This window comes from Panthera uncia, chromosome B4 (genome assembly GCF_023721935.1).
Source record: "Panthera uncia isolate 11264 chromosome B4, Puncia_PCG_1.0, whole genome shotgun sequence".
NCBI lineage: Eukaryota > Metazoa > Chordata > Mammalia > Carnivora > Felidae > Panthera > Panthera uncia.
The window spans coordinates 19,792,911-19,811,451 of record NC_064809.1 but is presented as its reverse complement, the minus strand read 5'-3'; the positions used below and the strand labels follow the sequence as shown (position 1 = coordinate 19,811,451).

At 37.2% G+C, this 18,541-nt stretch overlaps 1 protein-coding gene across 1 annotated transcript in view; it reads left to right on the top strand.

The window, feature by feature from the left end:
- The window catches only part of DNAJC1 (DnaJ heat shock protein family (Hsp40) member C1), a 219,054-nt gene that overhangs the window by 176,726 nt on the left and 23,787 nt on the right, over window positions 1–18,541 (top strand). Inside the window, exon 9 of the mRNA XM_049626935.1 lies at window positions 12,205–12,324. Coding sequence (XP_049482892.1) covers window positions 12,205–12,324 — 120 coding nt within the window. The remainder of the gene's footprint in view (window positions 1–12,204; window positions 12,325–18,541) is intronic.

Sequence of the window (18,541 nt, the reverse complement as noted above, 5' to 3'; positions counted from 1 at the left end):
GGCACAGATTTCCTAAATAGTACACTCAAATCACTTACCATAAAAGAAAAATGTTAATAAGTTGTACTTCATGAAAATTAAAAACTCCTGCTTTTTAAGAAAATGAAAAGGCATAGACTGTCAACAGCTGTAAAGGGTGTAAAATTTCACCCTATTTATAGACTAACAAGTTAGCCACAGTGTCAAGGATACTGGTGGAAGACATGACTCTTGGGTCAGAGAGCAGTAGCAGTAGCCAGAATACCAGCATTTTTATGCCAGTTCCACCACCCTCACGTATCACAAGATGCATTACCAATTGTACAGTTTCCACCTTTACCCACAGGAAACATCTGTGGCAGTTTGGTCATCCATAACAACCCTGGAGTTGAGGTTGACCTGAATGCCTTCTACCACCATGGTAGGTAGTACCACTGGTCAGTTCAGATAGTCAAGAACAAATCACATGCTATCTTGTAAAATTGGAGGATTCCCATTATATTATAACTTATCCTTGTAAGTCACACTAGTCATTTCCAAAGTATCCTAGAAATCAAATAAAAGAAGTGTCCTAGAAAATTCACAAGTATGTGGAGATTAAACAGCATGCTGCTGAACAAGCAGTGGGTCAAAAAGAAATCAGAAGAGAAATGAAGTATCTTGAAACAAATAAAAATGGAAATACAACATACCAAAAGTTATGGGATGCAGCAAAAGCAGTTTTAAAAGGGAACTTCATAGCAAAAAATGCCTGTATTAAGAAGCAAGAAAAATGTTAAGCAACCTAACTTTATATCTCAAAGAATGAGAAGAAAAAAAAAAAAAAGTTGAGTTAGTATTCAGAAGGAAATAAAAATCAGAATGGAAATAAATGAAATACAGACCAAAAAGATGATAGAAAAGATCAATGAAACTAAGACCTGACTCTTTGAAAGATAAACAAAATTAGCAAACCTTTACCTAGACTCCCCAAGAAAAAAGGACACAAAATCAGAAACGAAACAGGAGACATTATATCTTATACCACAGAAGTACAAAGGATCATAAGAGAGTATGAACAGTTATACACCAACAGATTGGACAACCTAAAAGAAATGGATAAATTCCTAGAAACATACAACTGACCAAGACTGAATCATGAAGAAATAGAAAATCTGAGTGATGCCTGCTGGCTCAGTTGGTACAGCATATGACTGTTGATCTTGGGATCGTGAGTATAAGCCCAATGTTGGGCTTAGAGCTTACTTTAAAAAAGAGAAATAGAGGGGCTCATGGGTAGCTCAGTAGGTTAAGTGGCAGACTTTGGGCTCAGGTCATGATCTCACAGTTTGTGGGTTCGAGCCCCGCATTGGGCTCTGTGCTGATAGCTCAGAGCCTGGAGCCTGCTTTGGATTCTGTGGCTCCCTCTCTCTCTGCCCCTCCCCCATTCACAGTCTCTTTCTGTGTCCCCAAAAATGAATGAAACATTAAAAAAAATTTTTTTTAATAATAAAAGAAATAGAAAATCTGAACAGATTGGTTACTAATAAGGACATTGAGTCGTTAATCAAAAATCTGCCAACAAACAGAAGTCTAGGACCCAATGGCTCCACTGGTGAATTCTATCAAAAATTCAAAGAGGAATTAATACTAATCCTACTTAGACTCTTCAAAAAAATAAAACAGTACCCTGAAACCAAAACCAGACAAGGACAACACAAGTAAAAATTACAAGCCAGTACCAATATCCTTCATGAACATAAATGTAGAAAATCCTCAATGGGGAGGATTGAGCCTGGGTAGCTCAGTCGGTTAAGCATCTGACTCATGGTTTTGGCTAAGGTCACGATATCACAGTTTCATGAGTTCGAGCCTGGCTTGGGATCCTCTCTCTGCCCCTCACCCATCACACTATCTCTGTCTCTCTCAAAATAAACGTATAAAAATCCTCAACAAAATATTAGCAAACCAAATTCAACAATTTATCAAAAGTATTATACACCATGATCAAGTATGATTTATTCCAGGGATGCAAGGACAATTCAACATCTGCAAATCAAATCAATGTGATATACTGCATTTGAAAAATAAGATTAGAGCTATCACAATAGATGCAGAAAAAACTTTTGACAAAATTCAGCATCCATTCATGATAAAAACTCTCAATGAAATGGGTATAGAGGGAACATACCTCAGCATAATAAAGGTCATATATGACAAGCCCACAGCTGATATCACACTCAACTAACATCGTACTCAACAGTAACAGCTAACATGCTCAAAGTGAAAACTTTCCCTCTAAGATCAGGAACAAGATTAGGATGCCCACTTTTGCCACTCTTACTCAACATAATGGTGGAAGTGCTTGTGACAGCAGTTAGACAAGAAAAAGAAATAAAAGGCATCCAATTTGGAAAGGAAGAAGTAAAACTGTCACTATGCGTAGATGACACGGTATTATATATTTTAGAAACCCTAAAGACTCCACCAAACAACTATTAAGAACAAATCAACAAATTTTGTAAAGTTTCAGAATACAAAAATCAGTCACACAAAAGGAATAAAATATCGAGGAATAAATTTAACCACGAAGGTGAAAGACCTGTATGCTATTATATTAACATTGATGAAAGAAACTGAAGAAGACACAAATAGAAAGATATACCATGCCAATAGATTGGAAGAATTAATATTTTTTAAATGTCCATACTATGCAAAGCAATCTATAAAGTCAATGCAATCTTATTAAAATTCCAATGGCATTTTTTATAGAAATAGAACAAACAATCCTAAAATGTGTGTGGAACCACAAAAGACACTAAATAGCCAAAGCAGTCTTGAGAAAGAAAGCTGTAGGCCTCACACTGCCTGGTTTCAAACTATATTACAAAATTGCAGTAACCAAAACAGTATGGCATTGGCATGAGAACAGACACATAGAGGAATGGAACAAAATAGGAAGCCCAGAAATAAACCAATATGTATATGGTTAATTCATTGATGGTAAAGGAGCCAAGAACATCCAATGAAGAAAGGCAAGTCTCTTCGGTAAATGATGGTGGGAAAACAGGACAGCTACATGCAAAAGAATGAATCTGGACTACTATCTTACACCATACACAAAAATTAATTCAAAATGGATTAAAGACTTGAACATAAACACAGATGGTAAGCTCTAAGACAAGGCCCATAGATACAGAGAACCAACTGGTGGTTGCCAGAGGTAGAGGATACACAAAGTGGGTAAAGGGAGAAGGGAGTCAAAAGGTATAAGCTTCCAGTTTAAAATAAATTAGTTATAGGGGGGCCTGGGTGGCTCAGTCAGTTAAGTGTCCACTTTTGGCTCAGGTCATGAGCTCATGGCTCGTGAGTTTCAAGCCCCACATCAGGCTCTATGCTGACAGCTCAGAGCCTGTGGCCTGCTTCAGATTCTGTGTCTCCCTCTCTGCCCCTCCCCCACTCGTGCTCTGCCTCACTCTCTCTCAAAAGTAAATAAACATTAAATAATTATAGAGATGTAATATACGACATGGTGACTATTGTTAATATGGTATTGCACATTTGAAAGTTGCTAAGAAAATAGATCTTAAAAGTTTTTATCAAAAGAAAAAACTGTAACTATGTGTGGTGACTGATTTAACTAAACGTATTGTAGTAAACAATTTGCAGTATATTGAATGATTGTATTATAGACCTGAAACTAATGTAATGTTATATGTCGATTATACTTCAATAAAAGTATATTAACATCATAGTTAGCTGTATTAAGAACATATGGGAACTCCATACTGTTTTTACAACTTTTCTAGAAGTCTGAAATTATTTCAAACTCGGGGCGCCTGGGTGGCTTAGTTGGTTGAGCGTCTGAGTTCACCTCAGGTCAGGATCTCGCAATTTGTGAGTTCGAGCCCCGCGCCGGGCTCTGTGCTGACAGCTCGGAGCCTGGAGCCTGTTTCAGATTCTGTCTTCCTCTCTCTGCCCCTTCCCCGCTCATGCTCTGTCTCTCAAAAATGAATAAACGTTAAATAAATAAATGAATGAATGAATGAATGAATGAATGAAATTATCTCGAACTAAAAGTTAAAGGATTTTAAGTGACAATATAAGTTACAGAATGGGAGAAAATATTCATAAAACATTTCTGGCAAAGATCTTGTGTCCACAAAACATAACGAACTCTTCACCCAATTAACGTATAAGCAAAAGACATGAATACACACTTCATAAAAATAGATATTCAGTTGGTCAATAAATACATGTAAAGATACTCAAGATCATTTGTAATCTTGGAAATTATTACCAAAATAAAACACGTTTCATTCCTACCAGGCTGGTCAAAACTAAAACAACGCAGTATCAAGTGTGGGTGACTACCTGGAGGGACCCTTCATACACTGCAGGTTAGAATGTAAAACAGTGCAACTGGTTTGGAAAAATACTTATGTAGTTTCTTATAAAATGTATACTTTCCCTATGACTCAGCAGTTCCACCACTAGGTATTTATCTAAGAAGAATTAAAACATATGACCACTGTGACAATTATAAGTAAATGTCCAAGCAGCTGTATTCATAATACATGATAGGGGTGCCTGAGTGGCTCAGTTGGTTAAGTGCCCAACTTCAGCTCGGGTCATGATCTCACAGTTCGTGAGTTTGAGCCCTGCATCAGGCTCTGCAATGACCATGCGTAGCCTGTTTAGGATTCTGTCTCCCTCTCTGCCCCTCCCCCACTTGTGCATGCATGTGTCTGTGCATGCGCCCTGTCTCAAAATAAATAAACTTTAATAATAATAATGATATGTGATAACCAAGAGCTAGCAGCTACCCAAATAAATGTCCATCAGTAGGAGAATGGATAAATTGTGATACAAATCTTTTTTCTGATACGTGTTATGGAATATTTGCTCCTACTTTGTGGCTTTCCATTTCATTTTTTAAATAGTTTCTTTGAAAGACCAACAGTTTAGGGGCGCCTGGGTGGCTCATTCAGTTGAGCGTCCGGCTTTGGCTCGGGTCGTGATCTCACGGTCCATGGGTTTGACAGCATTGGGCCCTGTGCTGACAGCTCAGAGTCTGGAGCCTGCTTTGGATTCTGTGTCTCCCTCTCTCTCTGTCCCTTCCCTGCTCATGCTCTCTCTGTGTCTTAAAAATAAAAACGTTAAAAAAATTCTTTTAAAGACCAAAAGTTTAATTTTAGCAAAATTCAAATATTTGTGGTTTTACCATTTTAAAGTTATTACATGTATTAAATGGTATTCTGATGCTGAGAGAAAGTTGCCAAAACCTCTCTACGATGAAGGAGTCTCTGGGGGGCACTAACAGGAGTAGGAGTGTCTGTCATTTTGCATTTTGGATGGGTTCTAGAGCCCTTTCCTAAAGGGGACCCTACTCAAGAAGAGCCAGTTTGCAGCAAACAGCATAAAAGTATTTAAGTAAAATATGTACAGGAGAAATGTGTTTCTTCCAGAATACAGAAAGGCCTAAAAGAAGTTGTGGGTGCTGAGAGAATCCGTAGCTGTTTCTGGACAGCATTATGGGCGGAGCAGCCCTCTCAGTATACCAATTAATTTTCAAGACTTTAACCAAGGTGGCAAGACATTACCTTTTGTATGAGGCAATGGCCCATTTCATTTTGGTGAGCTCCTTTGTCTGCCTTGAATGAGTATGTCAAATGAATCTCCTCATGGGAAGAAGTCATCAGTGTAATGTCATACTTGTCTTCCTGAAAGAATCAGGAAGTAGTTAAGATCTTGTCCTTAAAGACTGTGAGGACAAGGCTGATGAGGTACCCCATGGTAGTTGGGTAGAAGTGTACCATACTTTGGAGGTGAGATAAACTGCAGTCAAGAGGCTGTTGAAACAGTCACTGAACAAAACATATTCACTAAATCTATAATAGCAAAATATTTACCAATTGCTAATTGGATAAAGTCAGTAACTGCAATAATATTGGCTATGGGGACCTTAATGAGGCCCACAGCATTTAGCTTGAGGTAATCTACCATGAGGCACCATTCATTCATTCATTCATTCAAGAGCAGGCCAAACTGAGCTGACACTAAAAGTAAAGGCAACAAAAACAAAAATAAACAAGTAGGACTACATCAAACTAGTCCACTGAATGGGAGAAAATATTTGCAATTCGATATCTGATCCAAAACATTAAAGAACTCAATACAACTCAATAGCAGAAAAACAATGACTAAAAAATGGACAGAGGATCTAAATAGACATTCTTCCAGGAAGACCTATAGATGGCCAACAGGTACATGAAAAGATGCTCAACATCACTCATCATCAGGAAAATGCAAATCAAAACCACAATGAGATATCACCTCACACTTGTTAGAATGAGTAGTATCAAAAAGACAAAGAAGTAACTCATGTTGGCAAGGATGTGAAGGAAAGGGAACCTTTGTGGGCGCTGTTGGCGGGAAGGCAAATTGGTGCAGCCACGATGGAAAACAGAATGGAGATTCCTGAAGAAATTAAAACTCGAACTACTGTATGATCCAGCAATTCCACTTCTGGGTTATTTATCTGAAGGAAAATGAAAATGCTAACTCAAAAAGATATGCACCTCCACATTTACTGCAGCTATTGTAAATAATAGCCAAGATACGGAAACAACACAAGTGTCCATTGACAGATGAATGGATAAAGAAAATATGGGGGCGCCTGGGTGGCGCAGTCGGTTAAGCGTCCGACTTCAGCCAGGTCACGATCTCGCGGTCCGTGAGTTCGAGCCCCGCGTCGGGCTCTGGGCTGATGGCTCGGAGCCTGGAGCCTGTTTCCGATTCTGTGTCTCCCTCTCTCTCTGCCCCTCCCCCGTTCATGCTCTGTCTCTCTCTGTCTCAAAAATAAATAAAAAACGTTGAAAAAATTAAAAAAAAAAAAAAAAAAAGAAAATATGATACACACATAGACACACACAAGAAAATATTATTTAGTCACTAAAAAAAGGAAGTCTTGCCATTTATGACATGGACAGACCTTGAGGGCATTATGCTAAGTGAAATAAATCAGAGTAAGGCAAGTACCATATGATCGCATTTATATTGGAATCTAAAACAGAACAAAACGAAGCTCATAGATACAGAGAACAGATTGGTTGTTGCCAGAGGGGGAGGGTAGGGAGTAGGTGAAATGGCTGAAGAAGATCAAAAGGTACAAACTTCCAGTTATAAAATAAGTCCTGGGGGACGTAGTTAAGCATCTAACTCTTGATTCATGTCATGATCTCCTGGTTCGTGGGTTTGAGCCCTGTGTCAGGTCTGCGCTGACAGCATGGAGCCTGCTTGGAATTCTCTCTCCCTCTCTCTCTGCCCCTCTCCCCCGCAAAGATAAAGAAATAATCTTAAAAAAATCTTTTTCATATAAAGAAAGAAATAAGCCCTGGGATGTAATTTATAGCATGACAACTATAATTAATACTGTATTGCATATTTGAAAGTTACTAAGAGTACATCTTTAAAGTTCTCATCACAAGAAAACAAAATACTGTAACTATATATGGTGACAAACGTTACTAGACTTACCGTGATCATTTCTCAATACAGTTGACTCCTGAACAACACGGGGATTGGGGTGCCAACCCACTCACCCCCACCTTGTGCTCAGTTGAAAACCCACTTATAACTTGACTCCCCAAAAACTTAACTAACTAGAGAACAAATGTTATTAAAATCATAAGGAAAAGAAAATACACTTACAGGACTGTACTGTATTAAAAAAAAAAAAATCCGTGTATAAGGGGACCCATGCCGTTCCAACCCATCAAATCATTGTGTTGTACACCTGGAACGAATATAATGTCTGTAATTATACCTCAGTTTAAAACTATCCCTCCAGTAGCTTTATGTATCATGCAGAGTAAATGAGCTAGAGTCCTTGCAGTGGCCTCTCAGGCCTTATATGATTTTATCTTCTTACCTCTCTGGCCTCCTCTCCTCTCCCTGCCCCCTTTGCTTGCTTTGCGCCAGCTTCCCTGCTCATCTCACTATTCCTCAAGCATCCTGGACATGCTCCTGCCGCAAGCCCTTTACAATTTGCTGTTTCCTATCCCAGAGTAATCCCAGAGTATCATCGTTCACTGTGTGTCAAATCACCACAACACTTAGTGGCATAAAATAGTTTTTAAAGGATCAAACATCCTTGGGTCCGTTTCTCAAGAGGGATTTATTTACTGTTGCTTCCCCCAAAAGGAGGTAAAAAGAAATTTGAACTGTATGCATGGTCTTGGGCAAAGTTTCTCAAACTATCTGTAGTAAAGAACCAGGTGTAGAATATTTTTCTTTCCATCTGTTGCTGATCCACCTGTAGTCCTATTGTGCCCACACTTCACGTGACCCATCATGGTAGTCTGACAACATCTCACCGTCTTATATTGTTTAGAAGAAGAGTTTACTGCTCACATACTTGGTTGTCGCAGCAGCGTTAATTTGCTGTTTCTAATCCGTACCCGAAGTTTCTGGACTTACTTGGTCATGGATTGGTGACAAACTGGTTGCAGGCTGGCACCAGCACATGGATCACACTTTAGGATTGCTGGTCCAGAGGAGACCTCTTTCTGGGAAGGTAGCTAAATCATAGATGAGGAGACCTTTCTGGGCACGACATGAAGCGATTACTGGTAAAGGGTCACAGCCTTAGAACAACAGTTTGGGATGAGTTACAAGCTTTTCTTTAAAGAAGAGTTTCACTTCCTAAGAGTGAAAAAACATTTGAAGAGATAAGCTTTTAATTTTTTTTTTTTTAATATTTATTTTTAAGAGAGAGAGAGAGTACAAGCGTGGTAGGGTAGAGAGAGGGAGACACAGAATCCGAAGCAGGCTCCAAGCTGTCAGCACAGAGCCTGATGTGAGGCTCGAACTCAAGAACCATGAGCCGAAGTCGGAAGCTTAACTGACTGAGACACCCAGGCACCCCTGGGTTTTTTCTTTTACATACAGTTTGTCCACATATATAGTCAAGAGCACGTAAATGCTCAATTTTTAAGTTGGAAAGGAAAACTGTATAGGTGAAAGTCAAATATACATTCTGAAACACAAAGTCAGTATAGAATGTGGATTTGGAAGGTAGATTATTAGATTTGCCATCCATATTACTAGGTATACATTATTAGATCTGATAATATCTGATATTTTAACTGGGTGATGGTATTTACAAGGACATTATTTCTTAGGTAGAATTTATGAATTGAGTTGAATCTACTAAAAACTGTTGAATCCAAAATTGTAAGTTTTATAGTTACATAAATAATGGTCATTAGTAGGTCATGTGGATAGAAATATTCATTAGTGAGTGAGTTTTACTATTAGATAGAAATGGATCTTTTGTCCTTACAATAGGAAAATATAATAAATAAGCCCATATAAATTTCTTTTAATTTGGCCCTAAGTTTCAGTACCAAATAAATTGCAGGATACTTGGTAATTAACATTTGATGGTCTCCAGCTGTGAGGGGGAAGGTGCATATGAGTTACTCAAAACATAGAGTGTGCTTTTCCTCTATAGCTTCCAACTCCTATCCCCCAAGAATAGTAAGGATTTTCAAAGGCATCAAATCTTTGAACATATGTGGCTTTACGACAAAAATCTATCCCAAAGGGATATTATTTGGGAATACAATTTAAATTTTCCTATGAGCTCTTACTTTAGGAGATCTATTTGGGGATCATTACATAAAAATCGCGAATAATTTGAAAACTTACTTTTTATTTTTTATTCAGTATGGAGATTTATTCCCAGAGTGGGGCTTTTCTGATGCAAAATTGGAATGCTGGTGTAGTCACAACAGCTGTCCCCACACCATGTGGTATCTTCCATTACTTTACTGTAGAGATGAATTTTTGGCCCAGTGTCTCAGTAATATTGGACACACATGGTTTTAAGTGGCAAAGCAGTATGCTTATGCATTCATTTGACTTTCACAGCTACAGTTGGCTCCAGATTAGAACAAGGAGAATACATTCACACCATGGCCACCCTCACGGCTGCTGTAGGAGCTGGATCACAGTAGGCTCAGTTGCTTCTAAAGACACAACTAACTATTGCCGAGGAATTACACATTCACCAAAGTGCCTTACAGCTGTAGGAGAGAGAATAATGAATTGCTAAAAGGATTCTTTCAAAGATTTCAGATTATGGGCCTAGTTATTATCGATCCAGTTTTTTTATATTAATAATGAAAAAAATCACAGCCATGAAATAACCAGGAAACTAAAGGGAAAGACTGTCCTAGCAGTAGATGATTTTTCAGAATACCAGTCCAAATACTTAAAATTTTCCCTTCCCAGGGAAAAAAAAAGTGGCACTGTTCTTTTACACTCATCTTATTAACAAAGAATTAAAATCTGATTGATTTTTAATGCCCATTGTCCATATATGCAGCATATTTGGAAAGCCAATCTACTAAAAATTGGAATTATTTTAAAGAATGACTTTATTAATGTTTCGGCTTTTTAGAAAGAAAAGTATTTCCTTGAAAATCCAGTTATGTCCCTCTAATATCTGAGTATGAATTTTTCCCCTAAATAAAGGGAAAAACAAGCAAGAAGAAAAAAGCTTCAGTGTAAATTTTCAAATTATCTGATAAGGAGCATTAGATTTCTGATATTCATTAAATATCAAAGAAATTCTGACCATACCCTATGTGGGCTACCTTTTTATAGAAGTGAATTTATGCCTGTATCGTACGGATTGTACTGATGAATATGTTTGAGGCTTTCAGCTTTTAGTGGATACAAAATAGAATGATTGATAAAATCCTCCCTACTATTGGCTATTATTTCCTGACTCTTAAGTGGCAGGTTGTATTTATGCCAATTTATCTGCTTCAGGGAACATTCTTGATAGCAGAACAAAGTGAATAAAAGTAGTTTGCTTTGCAAATGAATGCAAATGGGAGAGCCTTTCGGAAAGCCCTTTAACAGGGGCAGTGCGCTTTGATTACGAGTGAAGCTGCCGTTTGGACATGGTGAAAAGAGCACGCTTGAACCATTGATTGGGGGAGACAGTAAAAAGTCAGGAAGGGCCCCGTTAAGCTTGCAGTGAGGCAGGCGGATGTCAGTGCGGTTAGAGCACAGTGGGAGAATGACAGCGAGGATTAGTGTCAGGGAGAAGCTTTGCTGTAGCTGTGGAGATCGTCCCTGGGGTCACTCACCTCTGACTGTTGTTCTGTGCTGACGGTTCTGTAATGCAAACGGCCTGATGTATGCTGTTCATTATCGGAAATGGTGATTAGAAAAGGTATTTGTCTCCAAGGTTCCCTTCTTTCTTGTTTCTTTCTTTTTAATTAAGGAAAATAAGGTGGGCTTCCTCCATTTCTCTGCTGACTCCTAGAGTATTGTTTAATACCAGAGTGGCTGCAGCCTCTGGGAGGGAGTAGTTTCGTGCTAAAATCTCATGTAAAATAACTGTAACGTGGTTATTTGTTCCTCAGTGGTAGGTTCTTTTGCTTTGCTCAGCTTTAGGTTTGACCAAGTAGTAGTGCTGATAAAATGCAGAGAATATGCTTGCTCTTAGAATTTGTGCTTTTGGAAAAAAGATTTTATAATCTTTCGGTTATTTTGTAACTCGGTTTAACAGATCAACTTTTAGAAGCTATTTACCTTCTCAGAAATGAAGTGTTGCTTTGCTTGGACTTGAAATGGTTTAAGTCTTGGTTGTAGGCATGTCTCATTTTATTTCTGTTCCAAGTTTATTAAAACGCTAGCGTTTGAGAAGCTAAACTTTTTGGAAATGCACGATTTTTAGAATGAAATAGTGTTACGCAGAATGAACAAAAACTATCTTTGTCTCAGTTCTGATTCTAAATCAGCACATTTACTTGTTCATCTTTTCATCTTCGCTTATAAGGTGTTTTGTTTTCTTCAAAGTATAATTTTTCTTAAAACTTGAAGACCTTTTATAGTGACCTTACATGAGGCATCTGTGAGTGCAGCAGTGACACACAATGCATTTCATAGTCTTTGAGAGTCGTTCCTACTTTAATGCAAAACTGCTTCAAAAGCCTGACTTCACGATATTTCTGCTTTCTTATTTCGTATACATAGGAAAATTTAAAAGGCTGCTGGAACTTTGCATTCTAATGTTAAATATGCAACTCAAAGCTTTATCTAAACTACTGGACACATGTTAATACTGTTTTTGTAGAAAACAAATTGCCAGTGGTTTGTTTCACAGGCTTATTAAATGTTTTGGCAAACGTTCTCTAAATTATCTTTTTCTGTAATGTTTTGCAGGCACCTGAATGGACAGAAGAGGACCTCAGCCAGCTGACAAGAAGTATGGTTAAGTTCCCAGGAGGGACCCCAGGTCGATGGGAAAAGATTGCCCACGAATTGGGTCGATCGGTGACAGATGTGAGTTCACTCAGATTTGCATTGTATGGGAGTGACAAACCAGAACAAGCCAACTATGTAGAAGACAGACATAGATGCATCCGACATTCTCTTCGGAGAAAGGCTACAATCCTTTTAGGACCTGGAAGTGAACCATTAACGAAATAAGCAAGAAGCAGATGTCAGCCAGTCCCCTGGTCCACAATTAACAGCTGTGTGAGGAATTCTAGTGTTTAGAGACTTAAGCTACAGTAACCTAACCACAGAAAACAATGCTGGTTTTTGTGTTTAAAGTGACCCCTTTAGCTGTGGAAAAGATAGTTCTCAGACTGATCAGAATTAGAGAAGTTATATTTCAGCTGGATCTTTTTAACATTGAAGAACAGATTGCTATAGGTATTTGATCGGGTGGTTTGCATTAATTTAATCATCAATATTCTTATGTTTGCCTTTTTATTTCAAGGATGGTACCTACTATCCATTTTGATAACTTGCTTAACCACAACAAAATTATATATATGAACAAATATATAATATAATATATATAACATATAATATGTATATGTGTGTGAATGAATCTATAGATGAATGACTGCCTATACCCAACATTTAAAAGACTAAGTATTTGCCTGGAAGGTTTGAATTTAACACTTTGGATGCTTTTTATTCAGTAAACTTAGGGCAGAGAATCTTATAAAAGCAACTACCACAGTACCTGACATGTACTAAATAGAAATTCAGAAAAATTTTTATTTTTATCAGTATGAGCCTTATTTTCATAAATGATAGTAAATATTCTTTACCATATAAATCAGTAATTTACCGAGTTTACTTTAAATAAACCCTATACACCTAAAATATTTCAGGGGTTACTGAAAGCAAAGTTCAAGTGTCCTTTTCAATTCTGTTAGTATACCTTTGAGTCTTTTGATAATGAACAGTTTTAAAACCCTGCAAAATGATTAACACAACTACCCCCCCCCAAAAAAAAACTCAGCTTGTTACATAAATGCTGAAAGTTATTTTTCATAGTGAGCTTCCACTATTTAATTTATAAACAAACTTACAAAACATTACCGTCAATCTTTTTATTTATTTATTTATTTATTTATTTATTACCCTTTGGATAGGAGCTGCTTTGAGAATTTTAAATTATAGATATGAATTTTTTACTACCATGTAGGTCTTTTAAAAATCACATTTAAAAGACTGAATTTTTATGTGATGTTTTGCATTATTTTGGTTTCAAAGTCTCATCATGTGAAAAAATAGCTCTAGTATCTTGTAACATTTTTTTTTTCTTGGTGTTACATGAGGAGACCCATTATCTTAGGTAACTGGAGAAGAACCTTAAGGATACCTTTTCTTCTGCTAAGAATGTTAGTGGGCTATGCATTTTATTACCTTGTTTCTAGGTTGCTTGTAAAAGATAAATTAATAATGCCTTATCAGTAAATATCTGACCAAATTAAAGATATTCCATAGTTATTGGGGTTTCAAATACTATGACCCTGTAATTATACAACTACTGTTAATATAATGATTAATAAAAATTACTGAAATAATTTTTAGAAAGTTATAAAACAAACTGGTTTAAAAGGGCCCTAAACTTTTAGTTTTAATGGGAAAGAATGTTTCATTAATTTAGTGTCTCCTTTGAAGGCAGCACTGCCTTTAAATAAGATTTCTGGGAGACCTCATAGTTAAAAATGCCCAAGAAAGGCAATTGAATAGAGCGATATTTTAAGTTGTTGTCATTAAAATCTGGCTAAATTTGTATCTGTGTTTTTAAAAAGAGAGATGAAAGTTTAAATGCTAAGAACAGACATGATGTAACCAACACAGCCTTGAGAATGCCTAATTAGTATCAGAAATCTAGAAAATCTATACATAACCTAGTAGTCTTAGTGCGGTCTTAGTATAGGCAAAGACATCTTTTCAAACTTTTGTAAATTCATCCCATATGTTTCCATTGTTTTTCTTCTAGACTTACCCAGGGGAGACTGAATCCATGTCTGCAATAGATATTTTTCCTTTTACCATAGAAGTAGCAAACATGACTTCTGGGAATTTTTTTTCCCTCCAAGTATTCTATTTGCATAATACCAAAAGTACCTTGAAAATAAATATTTTAGTAAATCCAAACTTTTTTGGCACAAAAAATGCCCTTGTAACGAACTTTTCTTCTAGTACAGCATGTACATTTTTTTCATTCTGTGAGTATTTTCATTCTGTGTCATTTTCATAGCTGGACTGCACATTTCACATCATAACCGCCCCCCTTCAACACACACAAATCTCTCTCTAAAAGAGAGCAGGTGTCAGAAGACTCAGATAACTCATTTTAGTGAACACACAGTGAATTACATTGAAGCAGCTAAAGTAGGTTGAACTAATACAGTTCCTTCAGTACAATGTCAAGTGAAAGTTGACCATGCTTGAGAAGATCACTTATAGTTCTTTTTGGCTTATGGCGTTAATTAGATTTGTTTTCATTAAGTATTTAATTATGGGGACAACCCCAAGTTCAATTTGCTGTCATCAGAACCTCTTCTTACTGACCTAGTCACCTGTGCCAACTCTCCCTGGTCTGCACATCTGTTCCTTGACCCGTTTTTGTTTTTTTGTTTTGCTAACTTTGTAGCTTCGGGTTTAGTTCTCTTTCCTTCAAGAGACAATTGACCTTTTTTCAGGGAGGGGCAAGGGTGTACTCTTGGTGGGATCTATATATTCTTTATTGGGATTGACAGATTACAATGAAAAACCATTTGATTCTTCAATTTAAAAGAGTTTTCAGTGTATTAATTGTCACAGTCAACAAGTTGCTAAATTCTACTCTGGATAAACACAAGCAATGTGATTGCCTTTGTAAAAAATTAATGCAAAGTGTATTTTAACTCAGATATATCAAAAGTATAAGACTTCCTTTATTACAGATTAAGTATTTTAGACGTTAATGTATGCCTTTCAGCAGATAATTTTGATAATGACAAAGGATACTCAAATTGTAAAAACAACAAAGAAAACAAAAACTGGCACGTAAAACCAACCTTAATGTGATTATTAACTGCAGGCTTTCTAAATTAAGGTCAGGGAGCCTCAGATTTCTTGCTTGTGAAGTAATATCATTCTCTTGCCTGAAAGGATGTAAACTGATTCTGCTTCTCTCTGTGGCCACTAATCTCTTGCATTCTGGTTGTGATAACAGACTGATTGGAGATTTTCTGCCTGCTTGGAAAAGGCCCAGGTAGGCAGCCAAACAAAAAACAGGTGAATAGATTTAGACAGACTTTTATAATTAGCTTAATGCCACAGTGAGAGGTAAGAGGTGTGTAGTTAGATAAGCATCCCCATGTGCACGTGAAAAAGAGAAGGGAAAAATCATAAAATTCCCAAGTGTGTTTTATATAGCTACAGCTAGAGAGGGGATACTCTTGGGATTCGTATGTAATGGCAGTTCTAAAAATATGTAAGTGGAATTTTATTCAATAGAAAATAAACTTTACAGTTTATCAGTGAATTAAATATATACTACATAGTAATTACGTATTTAATATATATAGTAATTATTTTGGCAAGTATATTACTGCCATTACTTTTAGAGTTAGGCTAGACCTACATGAGTTGTAAAGATCACAAGGACTGCTCCCCTGCCCTCTTCCATCCAAGTACTAACCAGGCCTGACCCTGCCCTCTTAACCAGGCTTCCTGCCCTAGCACACTTCTCTTGGTTTGGGCCTGACCTCATCCTCTGGTCCCTCTCCTCCCTCACCTTCCCAACCTCAAGACCTTTAAAGGCATTTGAATCTTAGAAAGGAATAGGGCCTTTATCCCTTTCTTCTACTACATGAGTCACTAGCTAACTTAATAACCAATTTTCAAACTAATATTAATAGACGATAATTTAATGTGTTACCAAACACACACATGTATTTTAATAGGAGCCTTCAGGTTCTTATCCCAAGTATATGAATGATTGGAATAAGAATTTCAGGCAACTTGATTGCCTGTTTAAAGGAAAGAGAAGACAGTAATAGGACCTTTCGGGGTCCCATCAGACAAAATTACATAATTAATTGCTTAATCTGTCTACTGACCTGGTTAGACTTTTTCTGTAATATGGCTTCTGGGCCAAAGGTGTGTAAATGTGCATTCCACGTCACCATTTCTGTCTCAACATTGAGTAACGTCACACACAGAACAGGATGGCTAAATTATACATTCACTACATGAGCATAACATTGCAAAAATCAGTTAAGAGATCAAACCAACATTTTTAACTGTCTTAACTGATAATATTGGTTATTCCCTCATTCATCTTTATGCTATTTTATATTTTTAAAACATTTAAACACTCCTTATTTTACTTGACCTTCACAACAGCATGGGGAGAGAGAGAGGCAGCCATTATTTATCTCCATTTTACAGTTGTGTAAACTGCTGAGACCTTTGTTCAAGGTGACACAACTACTAGAGAGTTGAGGCAACACTAGATAGTTTGGTTCTTCATCTCATATGTTCCTGTCACCACTTAATGTTGTTTATTGCTGTGTGTATGAAAAATATTTTTATTTTAGAGAGCACACGGGCAGGGGAGAGGGGCAGAGGGAGAGAGAGAATCCCAAGCAGGCTCCATGCTGAGTGCAGAGCCTGATGTAGGGCTTGATTTCATGACCCTGGGATCATGACCTGAGCCAGAATCAACAGTCGGATGCTTAACCAATGAGCCACCCGGATGCCCCTGAAGAGCACTTTAAATATGTCTAGAGACTTTTACCATTAGACCTTTTTTGGTAAAACTCTACGTTCATATAAAAAATAAACTTTTAAAAGTACACTTAGGTAGGGACGCCAAGATGGTGGGATCGAGCCCCACGTGGGGCTCTGAGCTGAGAGTGTGGAGCCTGCTTGGGATTCTCACTCTCTCTGCCCCTCCCCCACTCGTGCTCACGCACTCTCAAATAAACTTTAAAAAATAAATATACACTCAAAAAAAATTTATCTCATCAGCCATAATAAAAATTATTTCTATAAACATTTGTCATATATAATTCTAGACTTTAGTCTTCCTCTAGGCATGAGTATATGTAATTTTAACACTATTAATCAGTATCCTGTCCTTTTCACTTCACTATGAAACATGAGCTACCTTTCATGACACTTCATTTTTCTAAACACAGAATACTTTGTTGTTTTGATATAATTAAGGAGTATCATACTGATTGTCATTTAGATTGCTTCCTTTTTTGCTGTTTTACGGGATTGTCCTTTTTTTTTTCATTCTACTTTCCACTTACTTGTGTTTTTGTAGCTTGTATTCCTAGAAGTAGAGCTGCTTGGTTCAAGACTATGGATGTTTTGGGGCACGTGGGTGGCTCAGTTGGTTAAGCATCTGACTCTTGATTTTGGCTCACATCATGATCTCATGGTTCATGAGTTTGAGTCCTGTGTCAGGCTCTGCAGTGACAGCATGGAGCCTGCTTGGGATTCTCTCTCTCTGCCCCTCCCCCACTCACACACACACACTCCCTCTCTCTCTAAATAAGTAAACTTAAAAAAAATATATATATATATATGGATGTTTTTAGGACTTTTGATGGCTTTAAAATTGGGCTCCAGAGAGGTTATAACAATACACAATGCCAATGGTAGTATATGAGAGAGGTCACTTCCTCGTAATCTTACCAACACTGAATGTTATTTTTTTTTTAAGTTTATTTATTCTTAGAGAGAGGGAGGGAGAGAATCCCAAGCAGGCTCTGCACTGCCAGTGCAGAGCCCAACACTGGGCTCGAACTCACGAACGCAAGACTTTAACTTGAGTGGAAATTAAAGCGGAAGCTTAAACAACTGAGCCACCCACGTGCCCCGGATGTTATTATTTGTTTTTTATCATTGCCTGCCAAATAAGTGAAAAGTGCTACAGCACTGATTTTTGTATATTGCCTCCTTACATATTGGTCTGATTTCAAATAGAGTTTGTGTTAATTCGTTAGAATTTTAGGATAGACCGTCCTATCATCTGCATATACTTTGGCATTTTCTTTATCTTATTTCTTATTTGACTGTATTACGTAGCTATTCCAGAGAAATATCATATTACAGTAATAGTGATTAGTGCAGACTTCTTGTTCAACGTTATAGTAAAAAAACCTAATGTTTGGCCATTAATTTTAATATTAGTCATTGATATAAGAGATATATTATTACACTGAGGAAATTTTATTCCGTTTTTCTA